The sequence below is a fragment of the Pygocentrus nattereri genome, chromosome 13 (assembly GCF_015220715.1).
Source record: "Pygocentrus nattereri isolate fPygNat1 chromosome 13, fPygNat1.pri, whole genome shotgun sequence".
NCBI classification, from domain to species: domain Eukaryota; kingdom Metazoa; phylum Chordata; class Actinopteri; order Characiformes; family Serrasalmidae; genus Pygocentrus; species Pygocentrus nattereri.
In genome coordinates, this window is record NC_051223.1 from 32,169,132 (window position 1) to 32,185,215 (window position 16,084).

At 38.4% G+C, this 16,084-nt stretch overlaps 1 protein-coding gene across 11 annotated transcripts in view; it reads right to left on the reverse strand.

The window, feature by feature from the left end:
• Positions 1 to 9,015: 9,015 nt before the first annotated feature.
• jakmip3 (Janus kinase and microtubule interacting protein 3) overlaps positions 9,016 to 16,084 on the reverse strand; it is an 83,416-nt gene continuing 76,347 nt past the window's right edge. For 5 of the 11 annotated variants that reach the window (XM_017701564.2, XM_017701620.2, XM_017701610.2 and 2 more), the window contains 9 exons: positions 15,870 to 15,968; positions 15,081 to 15,140; positions 14,886 to 14,951; positions 14,722 to 14,790; positions 13,837 to 13,914; positions 13,284 to 13,490; positions 12,681 to 12,746; positions 11,856 to 11,897; positions 9,016 to 9,637 (listed from right to left, as the gene is read on the reverse strand). In XM_017701564.2, coding sequence (XP_017557053.1) covers positions 9,602 to 9,637; positions 11,856 to 11,897; positions 12,681 to 12,746; positions 13,284 to 13,490; positions 13,837 to 13,914; positions 14,722 to 14,790; positions 14,886 to 14,951; positions 15,081 to 15,140; positions 15,870 to 15,968 — 723 coding nt within the window. In that variant the 3' untranslated portion in view covers positions 9,016 to 9,601. Of the gene's footprint in view, positions 9,638 to 11,855; positions 11,929 to 12,680; positions 12,747 to 13,283; positions 13,491 to 13,836; positions 13,915 to 14,721; positions 14,791 to 14,885; positions 14,952 to 15,080; positions 15,141 to 15,869; positions 15,969 to 16,084 lie in introns of all 11 variants that reach the window. The other 6 variants (XM_037544371.1, XM_017701600.2, XM_037544372.1 and 3 more) reach the window with 3 other exon arrangements.

Here is a 16,084-nt window from a genome sequence, read left to right on the forward strand (position 1 = left end):
TAGGACGGTGAAGGAGAACACCAGGAGCCAAAAGTAACCGCGACTGCAGTTAATTGTGTTGTTACAGGTGCAATTAGTGCGGTATTTCCATTGGCTTTTGCATGAGTGTATCTAAACGCTGCAGTGGTCCACTTACACCTGACCCCAATCTTAACCTGGATGACTAAACATAAGCATAAAAGCGTTTGTAATCAAATTCAAAACCAGACAAACTCCCCACAATGTCATTGTTTATGTCACTGTTCAGACATCTGGTCCACACAAAGAGTTAAACCAACACAGAGAACACATATAGGTTTGTTGACAGAATTGAAATATGTTCCATATTTCCAAATTCAGACTCTCCCTCTCACATCGGCAGAGTTTTAGATTTATCAGGATTAATAAAAAGGCTAAAAGGTAAGTTTCAGGGTGACTATTTATAAAACATTTGTTTAATTGTGGACATACAGCTTATATAATCTCCATAGAAAATCTTTACTACTAGAATGGGACACTCTGGAGCCACACATGAGCCTAAGATTATCATGTCAAGCATCAGCTAAAGCCCCCCAGTACTAGGCTGTGGAGCGGTGGAACTGCATTCTCTTGAGTGCTGGAGCTCCAACTTCTTCCTTTTGGGGTGAGTCGAAGAAGATCCAGAACTAATCATCCAACATCAGTACCTCACCTCTTAAAACTAAACTACTGGTCTTGTGGGTGAAGACAATCAAATCCTCACAGCAATGTTCCAACATCTAGTGTAAATCCTTCCCAGAGGAATGGATCCTGTTACTCCAGCAAAGGAGGAACAAACTGCATTGAAATATCAAAACTCAAATCTTAAGCACTTAAAACTTAATTTAGCAGTATGTTTTGCCTGTAAAAACACTGTTGGTTGGTTTCATTGATGTAGAGTAATCCCTTAAATGGCCAGTCTTATTACACACAGCTATAACCCAAGAATAGCTCTGCCAGTTTGCTTTAAAGGTCTTGTAGTTACTGAATAATAAGCATTTTTTAGTATGTAATAAGCCTCGGGTTATAAGGGGTTACACCTAGTCATCGTTATATGAATGACATTAAACAACTGAGAAACTCTTTTAGTGTGTGATTAAGATCAATCTGTGTCTGGGAAACCAACCCTGTATAACCCTCAAACAAAAACAGACACTGATGATGTAAAAGTAGTCAAGATGTTGTGAGCAGATTAAAAGAACATGCTTTTATTAAATCTAATGATACATTGATTAGTCAAACTAGTAACTGGACAGTAACTAGAAATAAGTGGGCTTCCTGGAGGTGAGGTTTGGAAATGGTAAAGTAAACACATTGACTCCCATAAAATCACTACGTACTGTGTGAATGTTACTTGCATTTATTCAGATGTTAAAAATAGCTCTTCTAATTGTCTTGGTTACCCAAGGCTTTACCACAGGACGTTATTTATATATTTTTGGCACCTGAGATCAAACTACATGTTTTGTTGATTTGTTTATAAGTAAAAATAAGTTAACACATCCTCTACAGAGGACATACCCTTGCACATTTTAATGAACAATTACAGTTTATTTGCTGAATTTGCCCTATTGAGTAAATAACAAACATAAAATTTGGTCTGAGCAAAAGTGACACATTTTATATTTTCTGTTTTTTTTTTTCGAAACTCAACAAATAAATAGACATTGTGTACTACATTGTGAAGTAAATTGCAATGTTTACATGTGTTCTCCCTGGAGACTGTGTTAACTTATTTTCACTTAGAAAATCAATGAAACATAATTCGACCAGGGGGATACAAACTTCTACAAATGACTGTATGTTGTCCTGAATTACACCATTATTTTTTATGCCATCTGGGGTTCTGCTCTCGTTACTGTTCTATCAGTGTTTTACTGTAGCCGCAGAGCCTAAGTCTATTATTTTCACTCTCAGATGACAAAGTGAGGCTGCGAGAGTGGGCGCTCGCACAGCTGGAAGCCACTGACACAGTTGTGAGGGACTTGAAGCCAGAGGCAGAGACCTATATTTCTCCAGAATTCTGCACTCATCCACTCCTCCCTCCTCCTCCTGTCATCTCCTTGCCTCCTTTACTCCAACAGTCAAATCTGAGCAGACAGTAAAGGGTCTGGAATCTTCAGCCAAGTATAAAGAGCTGAAAAGAGTCTCTTTTTTGTGTTTTGTCCACAGACACAACAGACAACCCAACAGTCTGGAGAGGAAGCTGTCTAGACTAAACAACCTGATTTGTTTATGATGCTTGAATGGTTTAAGGAAAATGACTGGTCTTGAACATAGTTCTCTTTCCTTCATCCAGTCATAAAATATACTGATAATGATGGCAAAAACTAATATATTAATGAAGTCCAGCTCAAACAGCTACAGGAAGTCAGCCTCCATATACCATCAGGAAAAAGGTGTTTATTTGTTTTCCACATGAATATCTGCACCTTACCTAAAGTAGAATTAGAGAAATGTATAATTATAAAAATGACAAAATGCAGGACTTACTTTTATTGTTATGAAATGATAGAACAGACTTTCATCTGCAGGAAGAGATTACATTGAAATTCAAGCAGATGATACAGACCTGATAAATCGGCAGAGATCTGCTGCCCCCTGCTGACCACATGTCTTTCTAAGTCAGCCTGTAATTCACCAGCACTGCACAGTGTCAGCAGACTTCACTGTACTGCTGATAGAAAAAACTGGACTAAGATGAAGTCAAGGATGGAAGAGGGTAGGTTTTGCTTTGACCACACAAGAAAGGACAGAAGCTTTCACCAAATAAAGTGCAGCGACAAAGAAGCTAATACCTCTCACTTTACATCTACAAGGTGGACCAACAAGGTAGATGTGTCTTGGTGGGCAGTGAGTGGACACAGTGTTTAAAAACTCCAGCAGCAGTGCTGTGTCTGATCCACTTGTTCCAGCGCAACACACACTAATATACCACCACTATGTCAGTGTTACAGCAGTGCCAAGCACGATCCACCACCCAAATGATACCTGCTCTGTGGTGGTACTGACCACTGAACAGGGTGAAAGGGGGCTAACAAAGAGAAACAGATGGGCTATAGTTTGAAATGGTAAAACTACAAAGTGCACATACATGGTAAGTGGAGCTGAAGAGCATATATACAAAGAAGACAATCCGTCTGTACTGATCTGTGCAACTTTGGTTGTTTTAGAAAAGACTAACAGCTGACCTATAATGGAGAATATAATTTTATTTCTGCAATAAAGGTGACGTTAATAATATTGTAACACTGGTGCCTTTGTGCATGCCCTCTCCTAACATTGTGTTTCATGTAAACTGTAATGTGTGTTTCATGGTACAGAGTATGACCGTCATTGAGAAAACTTCTACTTTGTTTTTTTCTTCTTCTTACAGTGTACCATGAAACACACATTACAGTTTACTATAGTTTATCATATCAAATGTTATCATATCAAATGTTAGCAAGACACAGCAAAAAAAACTGTTTCTTTTTTTCTTATCATTTATCTAACTTCCATTTCTAATCTGTCTTCCTATATTGCATAATACACTGCATATAGCGTTAACTAAAAAAAAAAAGAAAACATACGAACAAAAAACACTTTCTTTATTGTTTTTGTACAGATGCCCTGAAGGGTGAGGCAGGAAAAAGTCAAAGTTCTACTTTCTATGTGTTTCTTCTTGTGTAATATGCCAAAAACAGCTGGAAAAATATTTCCAACATCATTTGTACAATTCAGCTCTCAAAAACCTTAACTGCCATAACTCAGTGCCATGAACCAACAGCTAGTTTTTGTTAGCCAAGAATTTTCATGCAGTGGGTGATGTTCGCGTTTGCATCCTGCAAGAACACTGCCACAAGGATCAACATATGACCAGAATTTCATCCATTTGTACAGCAAACTGAATCATAATTTGGTTTTACTTCATATGGGATGCATCAACGTGGCTGCTGACGATTAAATCAAACCACCTAAATAATACAGTTTCATTCATTAACTGAGAAAAGGTAGACTATCAGACCTACATGCTGGGTATTCTCATCAGCTTCCAAGTGTAAAACTCATTTATATTGATACAGATATGAACTCAAAATGACTTCTGCCTAGGATTATTTCAGTAGTGAACCCCTACAGGTCTAAACCTCAAAAAAATACATGTCACAATATATAGGTCACCTCAAAGTCATACTTTCCAGCAGGGGACCCTCCAAGACATCTACCACAATTCAAACCCTGAATTTCATCACACACAAAGGAGCCATGAGATACTTCTGACCATCTGTCCATCTGATCTCATTGATTTCTAGAAGAAACTACAAAGATATTTCTAGAAGATTCAGAGATAAAGACAGAAATCTTTCTCCTTTCATGCTTTGGACTCATTCAGCCAACAGTGAGAATGCTGAGATGCAACATATCCACACTATTTTCTTTTGGTGTAATGAATTTATTCTTTGCAATAATTTCCCAATAATGCAATAATAATACATAATACATACAGATACAGATACATGACAAGATATACATATTTTAACATAATACATATAATAATATTGTATTACAATGTAAATTGATAATGTAATATGATTTTTACTAATGAATTACTTTGTTAACCCTCTGATTGTGTTCAGGTTAAATTTGACAGATTACCTGTTTTTCCTCCATCATAAACACATTTTTAAAAATCTGATCTGATTGTTTTTCTGACTTTATCACTAAGTCCAGAGTAGACAAGTTACAGTGGCAACCAGAACTCTTGCTACCCTTGTTTCAGGCTGGTTGGTTGGTTGGGTTGGTTCCTGTGTACAGCACAAAAGCCCTGTTGAAGACCTTTAATAACTGCTCTTTAAAGTTTTACATTTTGAAAACACATTTGTAAAAATGTACAAATACCCAAACATTTCCAATAATATGTAATACATTTTTACATATGATCAACCTGAAAATATAAATAATTCCTGAAAATATGATAAGGTATTACATTATCAATATAAATCTTATTACATTACCGGTTGAGAACTATATTACAATAGTGGGCAAGTTAATATATTATTGGGTTTTATAACAATTTAGCCCAAATTAAGCATAAATCTTATTACATTTAGGCAGTTATTCCATTTTTGAGAAATTATTTCATTATTTGGTTCTACACCCCCTGAGCCCAAAGGTAGTTGAACAGTCAAGACATCCTCTGAAAATAAATCAACACAGAGACATTAATGTCTAAAAAGCTAGCAACACAAGTGAGTACACCTCACAGTGAACATGTACAAATTGTGCTCAAAGTGTCAATATTTTGTGTGACCACCATTATTATCTAGCACTGCCTGAAGCCTCTTGGGCATGGAATTCACCAGAGCCAGAGACTTCTGCTTTTCCTTGATGTTGGGATTACCATCATTACCTTGTACTTAGTACTTTTTGGTCTGGAAATTAAATACATGAAACGTGGTCTTTGACTTTGTATGGTACACACTGACAAAGAGTTGCTCAAACCTTGTAACAAAGGCTGGTGCACAGCAACAATGAATGTAAATCTAGTAAATAGATAACTCAGAGAGTTATGGACAGTGAGTAGATGGTCTGAGGAGACTTACGAGGCACTGCAGGATTGCTTTGAGACTACTGGTTGGCCAACACTCTGTGAGTCGCACGGATAGGACATTGACGGGCTCACAGAGTGTATCAAGGACTACATTAACTTCCTCCTGTTTGCCTACCAGCCCCGCCTGGGAGTTGAAGACACCATCATCTACCTGCTCAACCGAGTATACGCTCACCTGGATAAGCCAGCCAGCACTGTGAGGGTCATGGTTTTTGACTTCTCCAGCGCATTTAACACCGCTTGGCCTGCTCTTCTGGGTGATAAACTCACAGTGATGCAAGTAGATGCCCCTCTCGTGTCCTGGATTGTTGACTACCTGACTGGCAGACCACAGTATGTATGCCCGCAGCACTGTGTGTCAGACAGAGTGGTCAGCAACATTGGAGTTCCACAAGGCACTGTCCTCTTTCCCTTCCTCTTCACCCTCTACACCACGGACTTCAGCTACTGCACAGAGACTTGCCACCTTCAGAAGTTTTCTGACGACTCTCCAATAGTTGGATGTATCAGCAAGGGTGATGAGGATGAGTACAGGGCGACGGTGAAGGACTTTGTCGCATGATGAGAGCGGAACCACTTGCAGCTCAATGTGACAAAGACAAAGGAACTGGTGGTGGACCTGAGGAAGGACAAGGCACTGGTGCCCCTGTGTCCATCAGGGAGGTCAGTATGGACACTGTGGAGGATTACAGATATCTGGGTGTGTATATTGACAATAAACTGGACTGGGTTAAGAACACTGACGCCCTCTACAGGAAGGGCCAATGTTGTCTCTATTTTCTGAGGCGCCTGAGGTCCTTCAACATCTGCTGGACTATGCTCAGGAACTTCTATGAATCTGTGGTGGCGAGTGCTATCCTCTATGCTGTTGCATGCTGGGGAAGCAGGCTGAAGGTGGCAGATTTCAACAGACTCAACAAACTGATCCGCAAGGCTGGTGATGTTGTGGGTGTGGAGCTGGACTTGCTGATGGCCGTGTCAGAGAGGAGGACACTGTCTAAGCTGCAGGCCATTATGGACGATGGCTCCCACCCACTCTACGACACGGTGATAAGACACAGGAGCTCATCCAGTGCAAGACTCATTCTACCGAAATGCACCACAGAGCGCCACAGGAGGTCATTCTGACCTGTAGCCATCAAACTCTATAGCTCCTCCCTCAGTGTGTGATTCACAAAGTGTGGTTCATCTGTGCAAAACTCAATACCTAATCCTGCTCATATGTGTAATAATAATAATTGGGAGCAATAACTCAGAGGCACAATAATTTGAACTGCCTTATACTAGATCCATCCATCCATCCATCCATCCATTTTCTAAGCCGCTTCTCCGTCAGGGTCGCGGGGCCTTATACTAGATGTTTAATATTTATCACAGTCACCACCACTTTACTGTATTCATAAGAACTTAAATCTGGTGTACATATTGCACCTTTCTCTTTATCTTTGTTTTAAATTATTAAAGTGTTTATTCTTTTACATAAATGGTTGCAATTGTAACAACTGCAATTTCCCTCTGGGATCAATAAAGGATTCTGATTCTAATTCTGATTATCAGTGTCCTGCAGCTCTCACTGTTTTTCTCTACCCTGAGAAATCTGTTGATGCTGACTATTACATCAGCACAACTCTTGCCAAGACATTGTGTTGATGTACAATAACATATTTTATTCAGCCACTTGACACACTTGAATTTCAAATGCCATTTTCCCCCATGTACATTTAAAAAGTCTTAACATGATTTATAGGAACTGCTTTACAAGCGTTTCTCACTGCTGTTCACAAAGCATCCACAGCGGTTAAGATTTTTCTTCTTCACACGTTTTCAAACACTGTTCCACATTTTCTACCAGGATTTAAATGTGGTGACTATGCAGTTGTGTTTAATCTGAAATTCATCAAAATGCTCCCTCACTGGATGAGCAGTATGGCATCTTGCATTTTTTTTTTCTTTAAATAAATGCCGCTACACATCTGTTTGCGACATGAGTTCTTTCTGCAAATGTACATCACTTTTCACTTCCATACAGCAGGAAATGAGGAAAGGAAGCCTGGAGTTAACCTAGTTTCACGTAACTCGTACAGTATTGTTGAATTGAGAACACACATCTGGGGTTAAACATTAAAAATCTGGAGTTTAAAAGTGAGTGGAAACATAGATTTATTAGGGTGGGAACAGAATGAAATTCTAAACCAACTTAACACTTTCTGAAGGTGGAGCTCAAAGTAGAGGGTGATGGTGTGCTTAGCAACACTGTCTGATGGGCCACATGTCTGTCTTTCACTGTACGATTGTAACTGAAGCTATAAAAGTCCTCCAAAAACTTAAATTAATCATGCAGATACTGCTGCATGGGCAAAAAATCCCATTTAAATCAAGCATGACCTCTTATATCAGAAAAAAAGGTTCTATTAAAGTATGCATTAGCTTCACAAAGAAGGTGATAAAAGTTGACGATGGGTCACCAGCAGGTGTACGTGGCCGTTGTTCAAAGCTGTGACGGTACAGCAAGAGTAAAAGTGATATGGACAGAACAGGCAGCAACGATCGAGAAAAAAAAAGACAAGCTCTCAGATTTGTATTTGAGCTGGGCGCCACAGCCAGTAAAGAGTATGCAAAAATGTTATCTGCACTAAACCACAGTAATGTTAGAAATGTGTCCATTAACCCCATCAAAGAATAGTAATGTTAAAAATACATACATGTACTCACCACTGAGCAATGATATGAACTTTGCCCATACATATTGAACAAGCCGCTGATGTAATAAGTCTGAAATCGCCTGAAGCCTCTTTCACATCTATATCTGTGCTGTGACCTGCTTCATGCAGCTGGAATCCTCTCTGCATTTAAACATGATCTTGCTCCTCTACTGTTAACAGCAATAGACATATAACCAAGACCACCATTTTTTGTGTTTTAAACATTAAGTTGTAAACACCTGACCAGGTCTGGAACACTTACCATATGATGGTAAACAAGGCTTTTCTTTTGAGTTAATATCTTCTAACAAAGTATTCAAAGTGGTTTCACTGAGCTGATTTTGAGCATCAAGGAAGATTTGATGCACATGAGTTAACACTAGTAGTTCTCTTGCTTGCTTGCTTCACTTGTGTTATTGATTATACTCTGGACATTAAAAGAGCATGAATTTGGGGTGGGTTTCATGGGGGCACACCCCAGATTTTGCCACCACCAAGCACCAAAAGTTTACCAGGTCATACTATAGAGATCACACCTCTCAATATGAGACCATACCTGGCCCTGCAAGACTGCTAGTTGGCCCAGCATGGCAGTACTAATAAAGACCACTATCTTTTATATTAGATATAAAAAATACAAAATGTAACAATGAAAATAAACCATAATGCATTACTTGCATAATGCATAAAATGCTTGACTTGCTGTCAGTAAAGACTTCACATCCATTCAGGTTTGCAGGTTCTCTTTTGAGAAATTTATTTTGAAATACTGTTCTTTTACATTACAAAAATCAAATATTTCATAACCCGAGGGGTTTGGCTTTCGGTTCCGGTATGCCGTAGTGTATATGTCTGTGTGTCTGAGAGAGTACGGAAGAGGGAGGGACGTCCGGCTCCACCAGGCAGGCACTGTGTGTGCCATCAGTACCCAAAGCAGAGTGTAAACAGTGAGGGGTGGGGGATTTAACATAACACCTCTCGATCCACCAGGCTTCCAAAGGGAAGCAGCGTCCAGCACCACCTGCTTAGCAGGGAAAGGAAAGAGAGCGCTTCAATTTAAGACTCCTTAAATTCCACACGCAAGAAGAGGTCACATGGAGCAAAGTTCAAAGGTCAGCAGGATAAAAACAGTTTCAGTCCACTGGAGAGAGAGATATAAAGACAGAAAAAGAGAGAGAGAGCACCATATTCCTTTAGCTTTAGGTCCCGAGGAGAAGCTAGAGTTGAGGCTGTGAGAACAGCAGAGGATCGCTGGACTTCCAAAAATCACCCAAGCTGATTACAGAGCTGTCCTCTCTTCTGTTCTCCTCTCTTACAGAAGGCAGAAAACAGTCTGGAAACCTGTCGACTTCACAGCGACACAAAGTGAAAAAATTTGTTTTAGACCCTTGAGTTTTCGTTTCAACAGTAAGAAGAACAGTCTGGAGAAGTTTCAAGCAATGAAATGCACAGTACACACATTTAGGTAAATTTATCCCACATTTTTCTTGTAATTTATTTTTTCCCCGGAGATTCACTTCTGCAGGTTTGTGTCCCAAAAAAAGTCAGAATTCATTTTTGCATGACTATATTTCAACCTCTCTTTATTCCTTAGAATAAAAGAGGCCAATTTGTTGCTGTACCTTTAAGGCTGATATATGTAAATCTCTGTTCTGATCAGCTGTACTGTATGGTGCTTAGTTCAAAGAGCAGGCCAGGCTGAAACACTCCTTATAACTTTGGAATGGGCGGGGCTAAACTGTCATAGGCTGAATATAGGTAAAGTTCTTGGCTTTCATGACATCACCGAATAATGAATTCAAAACTGACCATTTTTGTAGATTCATTTGCATATATGGACTGGGTAGTAAATCATATATTCTGAAAATTTAAGTGTTTGCACACTACAATTTCAAAAAATCATAGAGAACAGAATTACCTTATAATAAGCTTTTCTGAAGTGTGCATCGTCAGTCCTTCCACAACAGTGACCAATAGAAAATTACATTAAAAATAAGTCTAGAAGAGGCTTCTCAATGGTGTAGCTGTTTAAAGATTCACAGTATCACTGGGAAATCACAAGTTTGATTCCTAGAAGTCTGAAAGAGCACAACTGGTTCTGTTTAACTGGTTGTAGTGTTGTGCAGTATGTGAAACACTGATTCAAGAAATGAGACACATATATTGTGTAACAAAAAGTTCATCAATTCAAAGTTCAAAAATTCAGATAAGGAAAAAATATTGGCTTATATCATTTTATATATTGATTTTACTTTAATACCCCAGCATACTACACAGTTACATAGTGATTTACTAACTGATGTGATTGAGAAATATGACTGTCACTTGTCAATGGTCACCTTCATAAACTGTAGAAACTCACAGTCTTCAATAAGATAAACAATGAGTTCTTATTGCGTTTTGGAATTGTAATAATGTGCCATGTTAGGGAACACTTTATTTGAAGTGGTCCTTTGTAAATGATTATTAAACTCACAATAGTTTATCAGTAAGATATCAACAACATATCAGTGAAGTACCAGTAGTGAAGCACCTGAATACACTGAAGTAAATATATTGTAGATGTTCTGTTAATACATTATTTACATTAAATAGATTTATTTTTAATATGTTGCTTCAATTATGCAAAGCATAACCTTACCCAATGCCTAACCCTCACCGTGGCCTTAATCCTAACCCTAACCTGAACCTTAATCCAAAACCTAATCCTAACCCTTTTGAGATGTTATTGAGAGTCCACTGAGTATTGGTTTAATCTGAAAAGACCACTCAAAATAAAGTGTCACAGACATATTTTACATTTAATAGTTTTATCGTGTGAATTATATTGGTGTTTTGTGTTCAGCTTGTACTGCTGTGATATATTGAAACAAGTTGGCTCATTCTGGGCTCCTCAGTAGCACAGTATTCTAAGACTTTACTGCTGAGCTCAGTAGACTTGTGATATTAAGTTAACAGAGAAATAATTTGTGTTTATATTTGTTAACTTAATAAAAGTTCACTGAACACAAAATTTTAAGTTAAGCATTCGTGGGCTGGAGGTTAGGGAACTGGCCCTGTGACCGGAGGGTTGCCGGTTTGATCCCCAGTGCTGACAGTCCATGACTGAGGTGTCCTTGAGCAAGACACCTAACCCACAATTGCTCCCCGGGCACCGTGGATAGGGCTGCCCACTGCTGGGCAAGTGTGCTCACTGTCCCCTAGTGTGTGGTTAAATCTTCACAGATGGGTTAAATGTGGAGGTGGAATTTCCCCGTTTGTGGGATTAAAAAAGTATCACTTAACTTATTTACTTTTTAAGTTTAAAAGCTGCATATTTTTTATAGTCAGGGAGATTGGAAGCTTGTATCCTGATGATGCCTCAACCCTTCACTTTGAATCCTCAGCCAAACTATTTTCAGGAATAACTGGCCAATAGAGCCATGTGCACGTAATGAAAGCTTTAAGGCTTTAATCACATAAAGGCTGGAGTTATAAGGCAGCTAATATTGTTAGAATAACTGGTAGTGAAGTTGCTACTTGTTATTTATGTGTCAAGTTCTCTCTCACACAGCATTGCTACTCACCATCTCTGGCATGTTGGAAGAGTTAGGACCAAAGAATGAAGGCTAAAGAAAAGAACAAAAATAAAAATAAAAACTGAACATGGAAACGTAAAATGAAAGAACAGAACAGACAAGAGAAAGAGATAGGAAAGTCATTTAGAAAAGAAAGAATCATAGAGATGCAGTTTAAAATTACATACATGTGTATGTTGTGTGTACACTGGTAGAAATAAAGGTGCTGTGCAGGTACATTTTTTGTTCATTAAGGTACAAACAATGTAAATGTTCCCTCAAAGGTAAAGCAGCAGTTTTAATGTCATATTGTGCACCTTAAATAAGTTTTTCCAGGTGAAAAGTACAAATATGTATCTTTTCATGATGTAATGTTGTAAAACAGAACAATAAAATAAAAAGCCTAGCAAGATGGGACGGGGTGTGTGGAGTCAGTACAATTCAGAAAATATAATTTCAATGGATTATGATACAATTATTTTCCCTGACTAAAGGTACTGAGATGTACTCTTGAGGGTACCACCCCAGTGACAAGAGGGGTACTCCCCCAGTGACAGTTTAGCACCTTTGTGCACGTGTCCAATTTGAACAATCCTTGCAGACAAATGCTTCGGGATGCCTTAGAATTCACACTACAAATGCGATCAATGCGTGGTCGTATGCATTCCTGACGATATCTGACGGTGGTCTGAGTGATCTGAGTGATCTGGACCCTGTACACACCTGGATTTGCTTCCCACTTAGCATTACACCAGCCAGGATGCATTTTAATGTCAGGTGTAGATGGGGCCACAGACACACACGAGTGCTCGCATACATATGTGCAGTCCATACCTTTTCTTCTAATTCCTTAATCTGTCGTTTCTGTGCTTCGATCCATTCTTCTAGCTCTTTAATTCTCTGTAGAGGAAATAAGAGAAGGTTACGTTCAAATAAGCACTCATATTTCTATACGTAGCTGAAGTTCAACCTTAAAAAATGAAACGGAGCAAAAACTTCCCATCATACACTATATGGCCAAAAGTATGTGGACCCCCCTCCTAGTTATTCAGTTCAGGTGTTCCAGCTACACCTACTGCTAACAGGTTTTTAAAATCAAGCAAATAGCCATGCAATCCCCAATCTCCATAGGTAACGGCATATTAATGCCCATGGTTTTGGAATGGGACGTCCAACAATCGCATACTGGTGTGATGATCAGGTGCCCACATATTTTTGGCCATAGCATACAGTAGTATCCGTATTATATTTAAGGTGAAGGCCAGTGATTAGTTATAAATGTACTTTACCTTACTTCAGCAAAACATTTTTTACTTTTCTTAAACAGAAAGTTGGTTCTAAAAGTTTACTGACAATACAGTACTGCAGTATTAATTACCATATTATAAACTTGCTGACTGCAGCATATATTTAATGTACACTGCAGACTATAATTACCTGTTGAGCATGTTGCAGCAGCTCCATCCTCTCACGGAGTATCTGTGCGTCTCTCTCCCGTAATTCGCTGAGGACCTGCCTCTTCCACTGATCGACAGCTCTCCTGAGCGAATCCCGATCCTCCTCCGACAGTAGCTCGGCCACCTTAGCTCCCGCCTCCTCCTGCTGCAGTGCATCAAACAACATCGCCTCCAGCTCCAGGATACGCTGAGAGAGAGAGAGAGAGAGAGAGAGAGAGAGAGAGAGAGAGAGAGAGAGAGAGAGAGAGAGCGTGAGAGAGAGAGAGAGAGCGCGCGAGAGAGAGAGAGAGAGAGAGAGAGAGAGAGAGAGAGAGAGAGAAAGGTAGAAAAAAGACAGAGCTAAGCTCTCCAAGCAGAGGAAGGGTGGGGTGTGGACCAGTGATGACAACATTGTACCACCAGAGGGCATATAGAGACAAATTGAAGGAGATCGGTATAAATTCTGTAATAATTTTAAATGAAATGAAATTATTTGTCTAGTTAACTCAAACCATAATCTAGTAAATGTGGATCAAGGTGTGCGATCTGTTTACCTTATTGGCCTGATCCATCGACTGTTTCCTGTAGTCCAGCTCTTCATCTAAATATCCCTTCTGTTTACTGAAGAGCTCCTTTGGGTGCAAAACAGAATGAAAAACTGACCAACAGAATCAGAATCAAGATTTATTGGTCAGGTATGCTACGCATACAAGGAATTTGGTTTTGCTTACAGGAGCTCACAGAGCACAGGATCAGACAGACATTCACATGTAGGGAAGAAGATAAAATAAATATAAAATATAACAAGATAAAATAAAAGAAAATAAAACCTGCATTCCTACCGTCACTCACTCAGATACACACACACAGTCATACCTGCCTTAGTGCTCCATTTGCGGGCTCATAACAATGTCCAATATTTTAAAAACTCCACAAAGAATGAATATGGTCATGCATAATTTAGCAGGTTTATATCTGATCAGTGCAACTGAATTTTAAATATATGTATGGTTATGTAAATAATCTTATATATTTAATAGTTAACAAAATTGAATGTTACCTGCCCAGTCCAAAAAAATAAATAAAAAAATAAATAATTGTGAAATACTGATCCTGGATATTGTTAAATACACTGATATACACTAAATTAGTACTAGTAAAATTGTATTGGGGCAAATAAACACTATAATAGCTTTTATTATTTTATTATATTATTACTAGGATATGACTAAACTAAAGAAATATAGCTCCTATTCTTAGTAGTAGTATCTTATTATTGTGTTCCTTTCTTTATTCATACACTTTCCTTTATTTATACGGTATTTCTAGTGTTTTAAAAGAGCGAGAGGAAGTGTAGTATAGTGCATTATAAGTGTATCTTCACTGAGCTTCTGACAATTTTTCAAATAAATTGTATTTGACAAAATATACGCATTTACCTTCTCACTCTCAATGTCCAACATTTTCTGTTGTAATGCCGATTTGGTCACCTCAATTTGCTCTAGCCACTGGAAGGAAAGAACAGGACGCATTTAGTTAAGATGCACAAGAAATCATGAAAAAATAGCTTTAAAAAAAGAAGAAAAGGAAAAAAAGACAGTACCTTTTCTGCTAAAGTTAAAACTGTTCTGGCATGAATGATGGCCACCTGCTCTTCATTGCTGAGATTCTGTATGAAGCAGCAAAACAAAGCCAAAAAAGTCATTTTAAGGTATTGAGATACATTTGTAAAACAAACAGTAGGGCGTATTTCCTACATGTCTATGGACACACACGTTTACGTAAGAAATGAACATACACTTACGGCGTTATCCCCCAGAATGTCCAGTTTTTTCATCAAGTCTGTGATGATGATGTCCTGATATGTGGGAAGAAAAGGGGAAAGTGTTACAGAACCACAACTGTCACAAGCAGAACTCCACAATATGGCAGAGAGTGTTCAGTTTCAAATCTTTTATCCTCATATAACTTAAAGCAAGACATACAAAGGCAAGTAAAAGGAATGAATGGCCATAAAGCCATAAGCCATAAAACCATTTATTTTCTGTACTGTAATTTATTTATCTGTAGAGGATGTGTTATGTTCTTTGTCATTTATTACAAAAAATGACTTTCTATATGACAGGTTAAACAAGCCTGCACCTTTTCTGCTTGTTCCAATGTCAACAAATGACAAAAAACACAGCAAAAATGTAAAAGATATGAATATAACATATATCTCCTCTTCCATTTATGAACACAAACTGTTATTACCAGAAAGAATTAGACTTTATTAGGCTGCTTCAATAAGCTATGTGTAAGAAATAGTTAATACCAAATTTAATATACCAATATAATACCATTTGCAACTACGATTTACAATAATAAGTATTGTATCTCACCAATATAGATAACTTCTAGATCTTGAAGCTTTGTTTGAAACAATATATATATGTATATTATATATTATATATTAGATATGGATGTTTATATATCAACATCCTTTATTTCAAAGACCTAAGGACATTTTTCCATGATATGGTCCCCCAAATATACCCCAGTATTCAGCATGTCTACTGTGTTTCAAAGCCAAAACAAGTGAACTCACAGTGACGCCCTCTGCCTCACAGTACACCTGCAGTGGACTCATGCCATCTGCAAAGTAGATATTCTGGAAGTTTATGGCTGGAGATCTCCTCTCCCTCTCCTGGAGAAGGAAAATTTGCATTTACATTTATGGCATTTGGCTGACGCTCTTATCCAAAGCGACTTAACATTTGATCATTTTACACAGGCAGGCCAAGGCTGTGTTAGGAGTCTTGC